The sequence below is a fragment of the Syzygium oleosum genome, unplaced genomic scaffold (genome assembly GCF_021117445.2).
Source record: "Syzygium oleosum isolate NSW1041296 unplaced genomic scaffold, Sole_v2.1 Sole_v2.06, whole genome shotgun sequence".
NCBI classification, from domain to species: Eukaryota; Viridiplantae; Streptophyta; class Magnoliopsida; order Myrtales; family Myrtaceae; genus Syzygium; species Syzygium oleosum.
In genome coordinates, this window is record NW_026607490.1 from 6,211,970 (window position 1) to 6,224,045 (window position 12,076).

The 12,076-nt window shown below is 42.6% G+C and overlaps 1 protein-coding gene across 3 annotated transcripts; it reads right to left on the reverse strand.

The window, feature by feature from the left end:
• Positions 1–3,090: 3,090 nt before the first annotated feature.
• Positions 3,091–7,713, reverse strand: LOC115680236 (probable protein phosphatase 2C 34). Of its 3 annotated transcripts, none has more exons than XM_056312689.1 (7): positions 7,484–7,713; positions 7,434–7,452; positions 5,946–6,191; positions 5,195–5,503; positions 4,586–4,703; positions 4,283–4,506; positions 3,091–3,731 (listed from the first exon to the last, which is right to left on the reverse strand). In XM_056312689.1, the coding sequence occupies exons 3-7, from the start codon at positions 6,186–6,188 to the stop codon at positions 3,519–3,521; spliced, it is 1,107 nt and encodes a 368-aa protein (XP_056168664.1). In that variant the 5' UTR covers positions 6,189–6,191; positions 7,434–7,452; positions 7,484–7,713; the 3' UTR covers positions 3,091–3,518. The 3 variants fall into 3 exon arrangements, with proteins under 3 accessions (XP_056168664.1, XP_056168663.1, XP_030459864.1); XM_056312688.1 differs by adding an exon at positions 6,803–7,013 and having other exon boundaries at positions 7,434–7,713; XM_030604004.2 differs by having other exon boundaries at positions 7,434–7,712.
• Positions 7,714–12,076: the final 4,363 nt, after the last annotated feature.

Here is a 12,076-nt window from a genome sequence, read left to right on the forward strand (position 1 = left end):
GCGCGCACGTTGCGCGTCACATCGACAGCGATATGTGGGAGACGTACTCGACTTCGCGCGATAAGAGCCCACGCGATCGCGTCCCGGAGGAGGGGTGGGCGGGGCGGGGGGGAGATCTTCTCGCGAGATATCGCGGCGGCGGGCGGCGTGAACCCCACGCGCGTACAAGCTGTCGTCCTCGCACCCAATTCTCTATTTCTATTTTTAATAATTTTCCGTAATATTTGTGTGTGTGTGCGTCAACAACTTTTTGGTGAAGTGAAGTCGTGTCGTCCGACTCCACCGCTTGCCGGGTCAAACCGAACTTATGATTGACGGTTTGAGCCGGACAGGCCGCCGCTTGCGGATTCCCCGTTTTGCCCTTGCGTCTCGGTACGGACAAGGCCTCCTTTCGTTATTATTATTATTATTATTTATTTTTTCTGACTTTGGGAAACGGTTTTTCGGTGCCTAACCTTTTATCCAGAAAAATTTATTGCGAGGCCTCCGCCTAAAAACGAGTGGTGCTGGATGCAACCAAATGTACGGTACCCCCCACTATTCATATACCCTTTCTTTTTTTTGGCCCGATGTCATTTAAAAACTCGTACTATGTACGTGACGCGTTTATCTTCAATTTATTTTCGTGTCATAAAAAGTCATGAATCCGTATACCTATCTTATGCGTACCACAAACTGATTTTCGTGCCGCGAAAAATCATGAATTAGTACGATGGTGCCACGTTTACCCTCGAATTATTTTTCGTGTTATTAAAGGTCGGAGAATTTTGCATATTTTCGAAACTTGAGGGAGTTTTTAGGACAGGATTATCAAATTTTGGCAATTTCTCAATCTATGATTTAGTTTGAAGTATATGTGACACATATATCCTAGTTTGGGATTTCCCGTGACACGAAAATTTATTTGGATAAATGTGGCACGAATATACTAATTTATGATTTTTTGCAACATGAAAATTAGTTTGAAATAAGCATAGCACGGGTGTACTAGTATGTGACTTTTTGTGTTATAAAAAATCAAAAAGTCTGGCTTGAATCTCACATTATCTAGCGGGGCATATGCATGTAGAAGCATCTCAAGTTCACTTTTTTTCTTCCTTTTTCAGTTAAATAGGCTAAAAGAACATCATCAGAGAATTACTTGATCAATCATAAACCTATTATATGGATACCAATTCAGTTATAAATTTTTCAATTATACTAATTTAGTTCTCAACCTTGTACGAAATTCCAATGTAGTTCTCCTGGCAAAAATACAGATGTGACGGTATGCCACGTAGGACGGTTGGTGATGACTGGACGCCACGTTAGCGATCTTTTGCGAAAAATTACCTGAAATGATTATATTGAAATTTCGTGCAAAAGTTTAAAACTAAATTGATATTGAAAAGTTTATGACTAAATCGACTATCCATATAATAAGTTTACGACTGATCGGGTAACTTTTCCCCGTCATGCTGGTGAAACTTGGTCACGGATGGCAGAGGTAAATTTTATGTCAACTACTCCATCATATAGGACTCACGTTTTGGTCTGGCTCAAGTTGTTGGTATGACCCAAAATGTAAGGATAGGTCAAGAGGTCATTCATTGTGCAGCGCTCCCGTTGAAGCATGCTTAGTTTTATAAATGTCCACAAATTGAAAAACGGGAGATTTCTATTACAGGTTTCGCCATCTCACATTATATGATACGTTAGAAGGACCCGAATACTCAACCCGTACTCTGGCATCACGTTAGAATATCCGACTCAAAAACTTGAAACATTAGATGGAGGTACACAACGTGGCATGTAAGGCATAGTTAACTCCAGTAGTCTCACGACGTGGGATTTTACTTTTAGCGCGAATAATAATTTCTGATGTTATTCTTATGTATGATGTGACGGCTTTATCTGGCGGGTAACTTCCTCTTTATGCTTCTCCCATCTTTGCTTTTTTTTTTTTGGTCTCACTACTCTCTTCCACGTAGTCATGGCCACGGTTCGAAACCGGCGATTCTAATTCGTGGCCATGTGTGAACCGAAACCGGAACCGCTCCTAGTGGTTCCGGTTCCGGTTCGTAATTTAAAAATTAAAAAAATAATGAATTATAAAAATATGAAATAATGAATTATTCAATATAAATTATAATCAAAATGAAAATTGTAGGGGTGATCGGTTTTCGGTTCCGACCGGGAACCGAACCGGTAAGACCGGTCCTTTAATTTTGGAACTAGGAACCGGACTGGCAGGTTCCCGGTTCTAGGCGGTCCAATGGAACCCTTTGCTCTTAACTAACAAATGATCGTAGCCACAAAAGGCATACAACTTCACATGCTCATGGCTTGGCTTGGGTTTTATAAACAACCCCTTTGATGGTCTCTTCATTCCCATTCGATGTGGGACTCTTGGCATTTGCATGAAGACAAGCCAAGAGTCTCACATTGAAGGTGTTCAAGGCAAGCCGAAAGTCCCACATTGAATGGGAATGATGAGACCATCAAATGGATTGTTTATAAAACCCAAGCCAAGCCTTGTAATTAGAGTTCAATACACCCAAGCCAAGCATTGTAATTGGAGATCAATGCACTTACAATGCATGGCAATTAGAGTTTAATTTGTGTTTATAAAAAAAAAAAAAAATTTTTTTTTAAATAAAAATTTCATTATTATTATTATTATTTTTTAAAAATTTGGAACCGGGGGCCCGGTCAACAGGCCGAAACCGGCCCGTGGCCATGACTACTTCCACGTGCATGTGTGTGCGGTGTTAACAAGAACTGAACTCCGGACCTAGTACTCTCTGGCCCATCTCCCAACCCCTTTACCAACGGAGCCTCATGCTTGCCATCCGTGTTTCCCAAGAGCACCAGAGTTATGGTAATCTTCTCAACCTTGTGCAGTCCCAGTGGCCTATAATGGGCTCCGCCCGTGCACATAAATGCCTTCCTGGCCCTTCTTCAGACATGGCTGTATCATCAAGTGCAGATTCTTCTCAACGAATCACCAAACATAACATTGGCAATAGAGGTTTTCTAGTTTTCTAGGCAGTAACGCTACTCCCGACAAAAGTTCGATTTGCGCCAGTCAATTCAAATAGCCTAACAAAGAGCCAACGTCAAAGCTTCTATTCTGGCCGATCGATGAATTGATAGCTGGTTTCCCTTTGGGAAACAAATAGCCAATCCCGACCGAATTCGAGTTCCTTCCCTAGATCATGCAAATGCAGATGCAGATGCAATGTTCCACCACCACCACCTCATAAAGGAGTGCAATTAACTTCATCCGAAGCGCGAAAGAAATGAATTTCACTACAAAAATGCAACTGTTTCCTCAAAGAAGCCAAAGGGCTTGTTTAAGCACTAATCTATGCAGAGGAAATTGTCGGCACAAGTACCGATTTATAACACTTGGCTTTATATTTACAGCTGCGCTTGCGTGGTTGCATCGGGGGCACATGAAAGCAGGACGATCTGGACTTTTTCGATCGATATAGCATGGATCACGATCCGCGTTAGATGAACCGTTCCTCACATGATTACTTCGGGGACTTGATGGGGTGAACTTGCTGAGATAAAGGGGAAGAGTGGAAGAAGAGACAAATGGCTGATACGTCGTCCGTTGCAATTCCACGCCTCTTACGTTTCCATGCACGGACAGCACACTCAACTAAGCGTTTAGCAGACTTACTCCTGTCTGGCGTTGAGGATACAATTTCCACTGCTTCTTGATTGGATACAACATCCCACACCTGACAGACAGGACAAAAAAAAGAGCAACATAAGAAGCGATCGCTATTCAGTGATACTTCATAATGCGAAATAATATCTAACTGCCCGTGCAAACAAAAGGGTTGATGAAGGTCATATGATAAAAATAATCAACAAGGACGCTCTTTAGGAGAAGTGACATCATCTCCCCTACTCTCGCAGGAGGATTCTTACTCCTCTGCTTGTCATGATAATATGCTAGGTGAGAAAGTTTGGTTGCACGGCTTTTGAAATTGGGTTAGCCAAGCGGAGTGCTTGAAACTTGTGTGACTAACAATTTGAATTGACTGGCCCAAATCGAACTTTTGTCAGGAGTAGCGTTACTGTCTAGAAAACTAGAAAACCTCTATTGCCAAGGCACATATTATACCCCACTGCATGCATGCTACTGTTCGACAATATCGATTTAAAAACTTAACATAGGTAAGTCAGGGCAAACTGGAATATGCATTTTCTGAAAAGCTAAGCTTTTTAGTTTCTTCTTTTTGCCCCCTCCTTTAAGAGCTCAAACTACTCGCAGCAGACAACATACCCCATCAGTTGCCAGCACGACAAACTGGTCTCTGCTGGTTACGTTTCTCTGTGTCACTTCAGGCACAGATATAAGTCCAAAATCTTTCACGCAGTAATCTCCAAAGGCTCTAGACATTGCAAGTCCAGGTGATTCATCATCTGGCAACCATACACGGTGCACTCCTGGTTCATCATCTAAACAGAATACCCTCCCATTGCATTGTGTTATCCGCTCAGCTTCCTCTGCAGCAAGATCAAGATAAGTGTGAAGATCAGAAGAGAAGCACAAACCAAGAGAGGAGTGATAGGCAAGGGGACTTACGAGGTATATTGGGTTTAAAATCAACAGTGAGCTGAACAGGAAGTAAGCTCCCATCCTCAGAAGTAGTTGCTAATACAGCTCGTGAATCACCTACATTGGCTATGATGATGCATTCCCCCTGCCAAAATATCAATTGGATTAGCTTCCACAGAATCAACGGTCCCTAAAGAAGTAGAAATGCTCAATCAACCACTCCCCTGGTGGGCCAATCACCAATCTTTGCACAGCAAAATGGTTGTTCAACTGTTTTCTCTTATATGGTGTCTTCACTTGTACATAAAGAAATCTATTGATGGAGTTGACCTTCCATGTCATGAATATATTCAAATGTCTCATTTAGTCCAAATTCGAAGTTACGGTTGCCGAGAACAAAGTCCACTATACATCTGAATTGCCTAGAAAGCTAGCCATCTTCATATTGCCTCTCGCAAGTCTATCGTATTATCAGTTCTTATTTTGCAACCTAAACAAACTAGATCCAATAAACTTATAGCATGTGCTAACCGCAGCAGAAAAGAACTATCGCATAACCATGACAGCAGATTCATGAACGCACGCCAAACAGAGCCTACGTAAAGCAATGAAAAATTGAGGTGTTCTTCCTAATACCTGTCTGACAATAGTCAAAGCAGTGGTCCCGCTGTAGAATGAATCAATCTTTCGAAGCTGCCCGAGCTCGTTATCAATGGCGGCACAAGTCTTCAAGTAGGAACTTTTCCATATATTAAAACGATGACACTTCTTATCTGATTCCAAGTCAAGATCTGGATCTAGGGAAGCCTGAGCAAGAGTCTCCTGCCAATTGCACAACAAAGAGGGTGGCATCGTCTCTCTGACCCTTTTTGCCACATAATGTCCCCATGGGCCATGCCCATCAAATATCCCACAAAAGATCATATCATTTTGGCACCCAAATTCCTATCACCAAAAGCTACATCATCAGTATATACTAACTTCAATGAGAAAACCTACAATATACCAGCCATGAATAACAATCAATGGTATACAAGTGATCTTAAGCATATAAGTTCTGCTCAAAATGAAGCAAAAAAAAAGGAAACTCCAACGTAAATCAGCTCAGATTTATCTGTCTTCACAGCATGTGAGGTATTATTAACGACTTGAGACAAGAGAAAAGCTGAGCAAGTGGATATTTGATTGACTCTGAACTTCTATACACCAAAGGACGGGTTGTTTAAACATGATCTTTCAAAATAAAAGCGACCAAACGTTCCAAGCAATTGCAAAATTAGAACAATTTCTCTCCTGCAAATGACAACCACTGGCCAGTCGAATTTCATGTCATAAACAATGAATGTGACCACAATTGAATTTTCAGCTATCAGGTTTCGATGCATACCTCCCAAACAATGCAGCAATCCTGGTTCACTCCTTTTTCCCCTCTCTTAGAGAAAACCGAAGCAAAGTTTTTCGAGCCATCGACATTTACGATGCCAGATGAGCACAGTATCAAGTCATTCTTTTTGGCCTCTTTTGCCATGGCTTCCGCAGTCTCTCTACCATCACAATCCCCACTGTTCCTTCCCTTCTTAATCGAAAATGATCTTGCCAGGCCATTGAATATGGTGGATAAATGCCCCATGACCTGCACAACGAAGATCACTTAAGTCCTTCCGTGTTCCGTCATGTGTAGATTCAACACCCATACATCTTTTTATGTTGATTGCATACTCCATGTGGTTCTTAACGGAAAGAGAGGGATGAAAGAAGATTTCTTCTATTAAAAAAAGCTTCTTTTTCCGGAAAAGCTAGTCCTTTCTCGATTAATTCCCTTTTAAATATCCCCTTCCGTATTCGTCACATTCAGTCTCAAGAACCACACAGAGTATGAAAGCACATGGATTTCGACCGACCCAGTGACTAGATGAACAACACGATCTGACTCGGATAGCTGAGACTGAGCATTCAAAAGCACAAAGCTCCAAAAACTGTGAATCCAAAAGACACTGCGGAGAATATTCATGCTTACATGGAATTCCATAAACACGCGCAGACAAGGAAAACACACACAAACATTCACAGTTGGAAAAGTTCATTGAACCCAGACAAGAAAGCAATCTAAGCCGTTTAGCCTCCTTATTTTCCAAAGAGAAAGAACAAACCCACAGCAGAAAAGGAAACAGACATTCATTTCCCCGACCTTTTCCTTCTTCCCGGAGATCAATAGAGAAGTGGGGTACAGTTTCCTCTGCTTACAGGGCTTAAATTTCAGCGTGAAAAGAAAGGGATGAATTTTTGCGGTAGCCAGTGACTTCTCGAGGATTGAGTCCCACGTGAAAACTCAGTCCGACGAGAACTTTGCCTCGCTTCGTCACGACGAAGACAAAGGTCGCGAGAGAGATGATGAGATCAGCCGCTTGCTATTTCCGGCATTTCCAAAAACAGTGCTCGCCGCTCTGCTCGTCGTCTGACGAAGACGGAAAAGTCAGCAGAAACGAAAGTCAAAAACCAAAATTCACTCCTCTCGAAGCAGCAAAAGCTCAACCAAATTCTCCAGAACGCAGAGCTCCATAAAAACCAAGAGCTCAGTACAATCGCACGATTCTTCCGAGAGAGAGAGCGAGAGAGAGAGAGAGAGAAAAACACAAGATCATCCATAAAATTGCCAAAAAGAGAAATCTGTCAGAAGAAAACGAAATTGCTCCATCCGACGGACCTCCCAACAATGCCAAGCCAAAACAAAACAAAAAAAAAAAAGCGATAGCTCGACGCAACTATCTCGTCGCTGTAGCTTCGCCGTCCCCTCGCATTCCCCAGCAATTCCAGAGCAGAGATTGCCAGCGATGACTACGAAAACACAGAGAGAGAGAGAGAGAGAGAGAGAGACCCGAGTGGCCTAAAACTGGGACTTCGACGGCGGGAGTGGTCTAACGCGGCGACTTCGACGGCGGGGAATCAGGCGAGACTCAGAGAGATAGGGAGTGGCCGGAGGAGGGGGGGAAGCGGAGGAGGTAGGAGACGATCGCAGCCCATAAGCGGGAGGAGGAGGAGGAGGAGGAGGCAGACCCGCCCTTGCGTATCGCCGCCTCGCGGCCTTCTTCAAAGGGGCCGAAGAAGAAGAAGAAGAAGAAGATGATGACGGTGGCGACGGTGGTGGTGGGTGGTGCTCGTCGATCGCTTTTATGGTCGGAGAAGAGTACGAACGAAGCAGATACATGCAATCTCTGCAGCAGCAATGACGTGTCGTCGGCTACTGTTGCTGTAATTTTGTGTGGCTCTCGAGCATGAGAGAGAGAGAAGGAGATTTTTATTTTTTTTAATATAATTATTATTTCCGTTTTTTGACCTTCGTAAAAAATCGGGAATTTTTAAGGGAAAGGTAACTTTGTCTCCTTGTACAGTACTATATGGAGGAGTTGATGATGACGCATCATCATCGTTCGAATTCATCAACCACCCCATTATAATGGGGGGAAAAAAATATTTTGGAGAATATCGGTCCGAAAAGGTAATTACGGAAATTTGATATATAAATTCGACAATAAAAAGGAGACCTATCATCGCCGATATGTTTCTCGCGTCTTCGTCCGTGTAATTAACGTGTCGCGTGACCGTACAACCTGCCTCTGATATTTTTTTAGCGATATAAATTCTCGTGAGTTGCCGTCATTTTACTTCGAAGGAAAAAACATTTGGATGGCATTCGAAAGTTCAATGATTGGGCCGAGCGTGGATAGTTGCATCGTGCTTCATGAGCAAGCGAAAGCTATTTTTTTTTTATTACTTATTTTCTCTTAAGCTCGTGAAAGATTTTATAACATATCATCGCGACCGACCACACATGATTGGACGAGACTTAATTCGTAGGATCGCAAGCATCTTTTTGACAATTCCTTTTGAAAAAATGAAGCAGGATGCTTAGCTTGACATATTCCAACATAACAAGAACGGATTATATGAACAACAAGAGGTGAGGCTGGCTTATAAAAGATTTTATGTGTAATTCGGCATACCGAAGAGAACATATTATTATAATGGACGGCGCCTGATTGGATGAGACTTAATTCGTAAGATCACATGGATTTTTTTGAAAAATTTATAAAAAAAAGAAGAAGCAGGATGCTTAGCTTGACATATTCCAACATAACGAGAACGGATTATATAGACAACAGGAGGTGAGGTTAGCTTACGAAAGATTTTATGTGTAATTCGGCGTACCATAACAAACAGATTATAGTATTACGATTGACGGCGTCTGATTGGACGAGACTCAATTCACACGATCACATGGATTTATTTTTTATTAAAAAAAAAGCGGGATGCTTAGCTTGACATATTCCAACTAAGATCTCTATACCCGTTAATTTCCCTTCACACATCCCGTAATTCAGGACACGTGTCTCTTTCCCATTTAAAGATCAACAGTTGAATGTTGATACGGTTGGACCAAATTAAAATTTGATGAAACCTTAGAGACACAGACATAAAACTTACTTTAATGGTCCTTTTTCTAATGTACACGAAAGGGGTTCGCTTTCTAGCAGTTATTTGTCTGTGTTGCATATTCATAATTATATCTATCAACAGCTGACCTTTTTCTTTTTTAAATTGCTTTTAATTCCTTAAACAATCCGTTTGAAAAGCAAGAATTAAACGTCTTATCGACTGTGACCCGTGAGCCGTCCATCGGAATATATTAATATTTAGCAAAAAAAATAAAATAAGATAGAACATCATCTCGTAGATATTTTGGGATGACAATGCGTCGCACATAAATATTTATTAGATACATGATAGGAATAGCGCATGAATAATCAAGTGAATCCATTTGGTATACTCGAAATTATTGTGGATCAATCAATGAATGTGTACGGCACGCGGTTCTTGTTTTTGTTTTTCTTTTGGAGGGGGGGGAGGGGAGGTGGTGGTTACTACCTTAAAAAATTCAACATTGGTACCTCATGACACGTTTATTTTAAGTTAATTTTCGTCTCACGAAAAATTTTAAACTTGTATAATCATGCTATATCTACCCCAAATTAATTATCTCGCGAAAAAATCCAAACTGTTACCCCTAATTCAAATTCACTTTCTGTTAGCATCTTACACAATATCCCATTAAAAGCCGCATGTGTTAATACGCGTGGTGGGCGACTACAAGATGCATATGATATGGAGAATGAGAGATTCGATGTGGAAAATCCATAAGTGTTAGTACATATGCAATTCAAGGGAGGGCAGATTTAGGTCGGTAGTATCGGTTTGGATTTTCTGTGAGATGAAATTCAATTTACGATGAATGTTTCATAAAGGCACAGGTTTGAGATTTTTTGTAAGATCAAAACTTAGTTACAAATATATGTGTCATGAGGTTTCGATTCAAAATTTTTTACGAGACGAATGGGATAAATATGCCATGGAGGTACCGTTTTAAAATTTTCAACAACATTAACCCTTTTTTGGCTCAATTTCTGTTTTTTTTCCCCCATGAAGTTAGGTCGATTCCCGTGAGCTTGTAAAACATACGCGTGATATAAATGACAATAGCAATACAATACATGGCCATGGCAATCGTTTCTCCTTAATTATAATACGTCAAAAACGGAACCATATATTATATCACTTCGAGGCCTTATCTTCTACTTTATAAAATTCAATGGAACCCTCTTGTCGAGCTCGCGTGGCATCTCGTGATTGGCTCGCGACGTTCCCACCGGGCCAATCGGCGACTATATAATTCGATGTATCATTATACCAAATTAAGGAAACAACGACCGTATGATTATAATACACGGAAGATTAATAAGTCTTGGGGGATAATTATGGAGTTATGATTGCGAGACGGAATTAAAATAAAGTTTGGGTCGGTCCACAAAAGGAGGCGCGTGCTTAAGTGGACAATCATGAACATGTATTTTCTTTTTCGTTTTTATTTAAGTTGTGAATGATCGTCATTAACATGCAAAGTCTGCACATTATTTACATGTGCTTCTCGATTTTTCCAATTGGTGAGACGGTCACGTTGGACATTCCGCCAATCGATGTGCATCTCGAAGTTCGACAACGACTGGTAAAAGTTGTTCATCCATACCTTATTAAGAAGTATATATATTATGTTTGAAAATGTGTAGATGTCAATGGGTGTGCTGTGTCGTACGTCCAAGTGTCTATTATGTGCTGCCCAATGACCCCAAAAAAAATATGTGCTGCCCGTGCAATGTAAGGTGTGTGTACGCTAGAATCTTGATGACCTTATCACCTCGAGGTTTGAGACGAGATATTTCTAAAAAAACTTAGCAAAAAAAATAAAGGGAAAATTTCATTTTGGTACTCAAAGTGGGGCTTTTTTCTCAATTTGGTACCCAAAGTGGACATAGTCCCAAATTGGTACTCAAAGTGCCCATTCAGTCTCAATTTGGTACCCAAAATGGACATAGTCCCAAATTGATACGCCAAGTGCCCATTTAGTCTCAATTTGGTACCCAAAGTGCCCATTCATCTCAATTTGGTACGAGTTCGCCGAGGTCAAATGCTCGGGCAAGAAGAAATTTCTTGTTCTGGCTCAAAACGATATTTTTTTACTTTTTTTTAAATTTTTTTTCCCTTTTTCTGTTTTTTTTTCTTTTCCTTTTCCTTTTCTTTTTGTTTCCTTCTTCCCTCCGCCGGCCATGTGCCCATGGCCTGGCGGAGGTCGCCGGCTGTCCGGGCGAGGGCGGCCCGCCTGGGCCGGGCGAGGGTCGCCCTCGCTTGGGCCGGCCCTCCTGGCCGGCGAGGGTCGCCCTCGCTGGGTCGGCCGCCGACGCAGCGAGGGCGACCTCGCCACCTGTGCGAGGGCCGCCTCGCCGACGCCGGCGAGGGTGACCCTCGCAGATCCGGCGAGGGCAACCTCGCCCTCGCCGGATCTAGGTAGGGTCGGCCCTCGCCCGACACTGCGAGGGCCGCCCCTCGCCCGACACAGCGAGGGCCGCCCCGCCCGACGCCGGAGGGTGACCCTCGCCAGATCCGTCGAGGGCGAGGCCGACCCAAGCGAGGGTGGCCCTCGCCTCGACGCCGGGCGAGGGCGACCCTCGCCGCCCAGTGAGGGCCGCTCGCCCGACGCCGGCGAGGGCCGACGCCGGCGACCTCCGCCGGCCATGGCTGTGGCCGGCGGAGGGAAGAAGGAAACAAAAAAGAAAAGGAAAAGGAAAAGAAAAAAAAACAGAAAAAGGGAAAAAAAATAAAAAAAAAAGTAAAAAAAATACTGTTCCGGTAGCCGGAACAGTAAATTTCTTGCCAGCCGGCGAGCATTTGACCGTCCGGCGAACTCAGGTACCAAATTGAGACTGAATGGGCACTTTGGGTACCAAATTGAGACTAAATGGGCACTTTGGGTACCAATTTGGGACTATGTTCACTTTGGGTATCAAATTGAGACTGAATGGGCACTTTGGGTACCAAATTGAGACTATGTTCACTTTGGGTACCAAATTGAGACTGAATGGGCACTTTGGGTACCAAATTGAGACTGAATGGGCACTTTGGGTACCAATT

Coding starts and splice junctions, on each gene's coding strand:
- LOC115680236 (XM_056312689.1), bottom strand. CDS start 6,188: ATGGGGCATTTATCCACCATATTCAATGGCCTGGCAAGATCATTTTCG. Junction 5,504..5,945: donor ATTGCTGCATTGTTTGGGAG/GTATGCATCGAA, acceptor TTTTGGTGATAG/GAATTTGGGTGCCAAAATGA. Junction 4,507..4,585: donor TTTTAAACCCAATATACCTC/GTAAGTCCCCTT, acceptor ATCTTGCTGCAG/AGGAAGCTGAGCGGATAACA.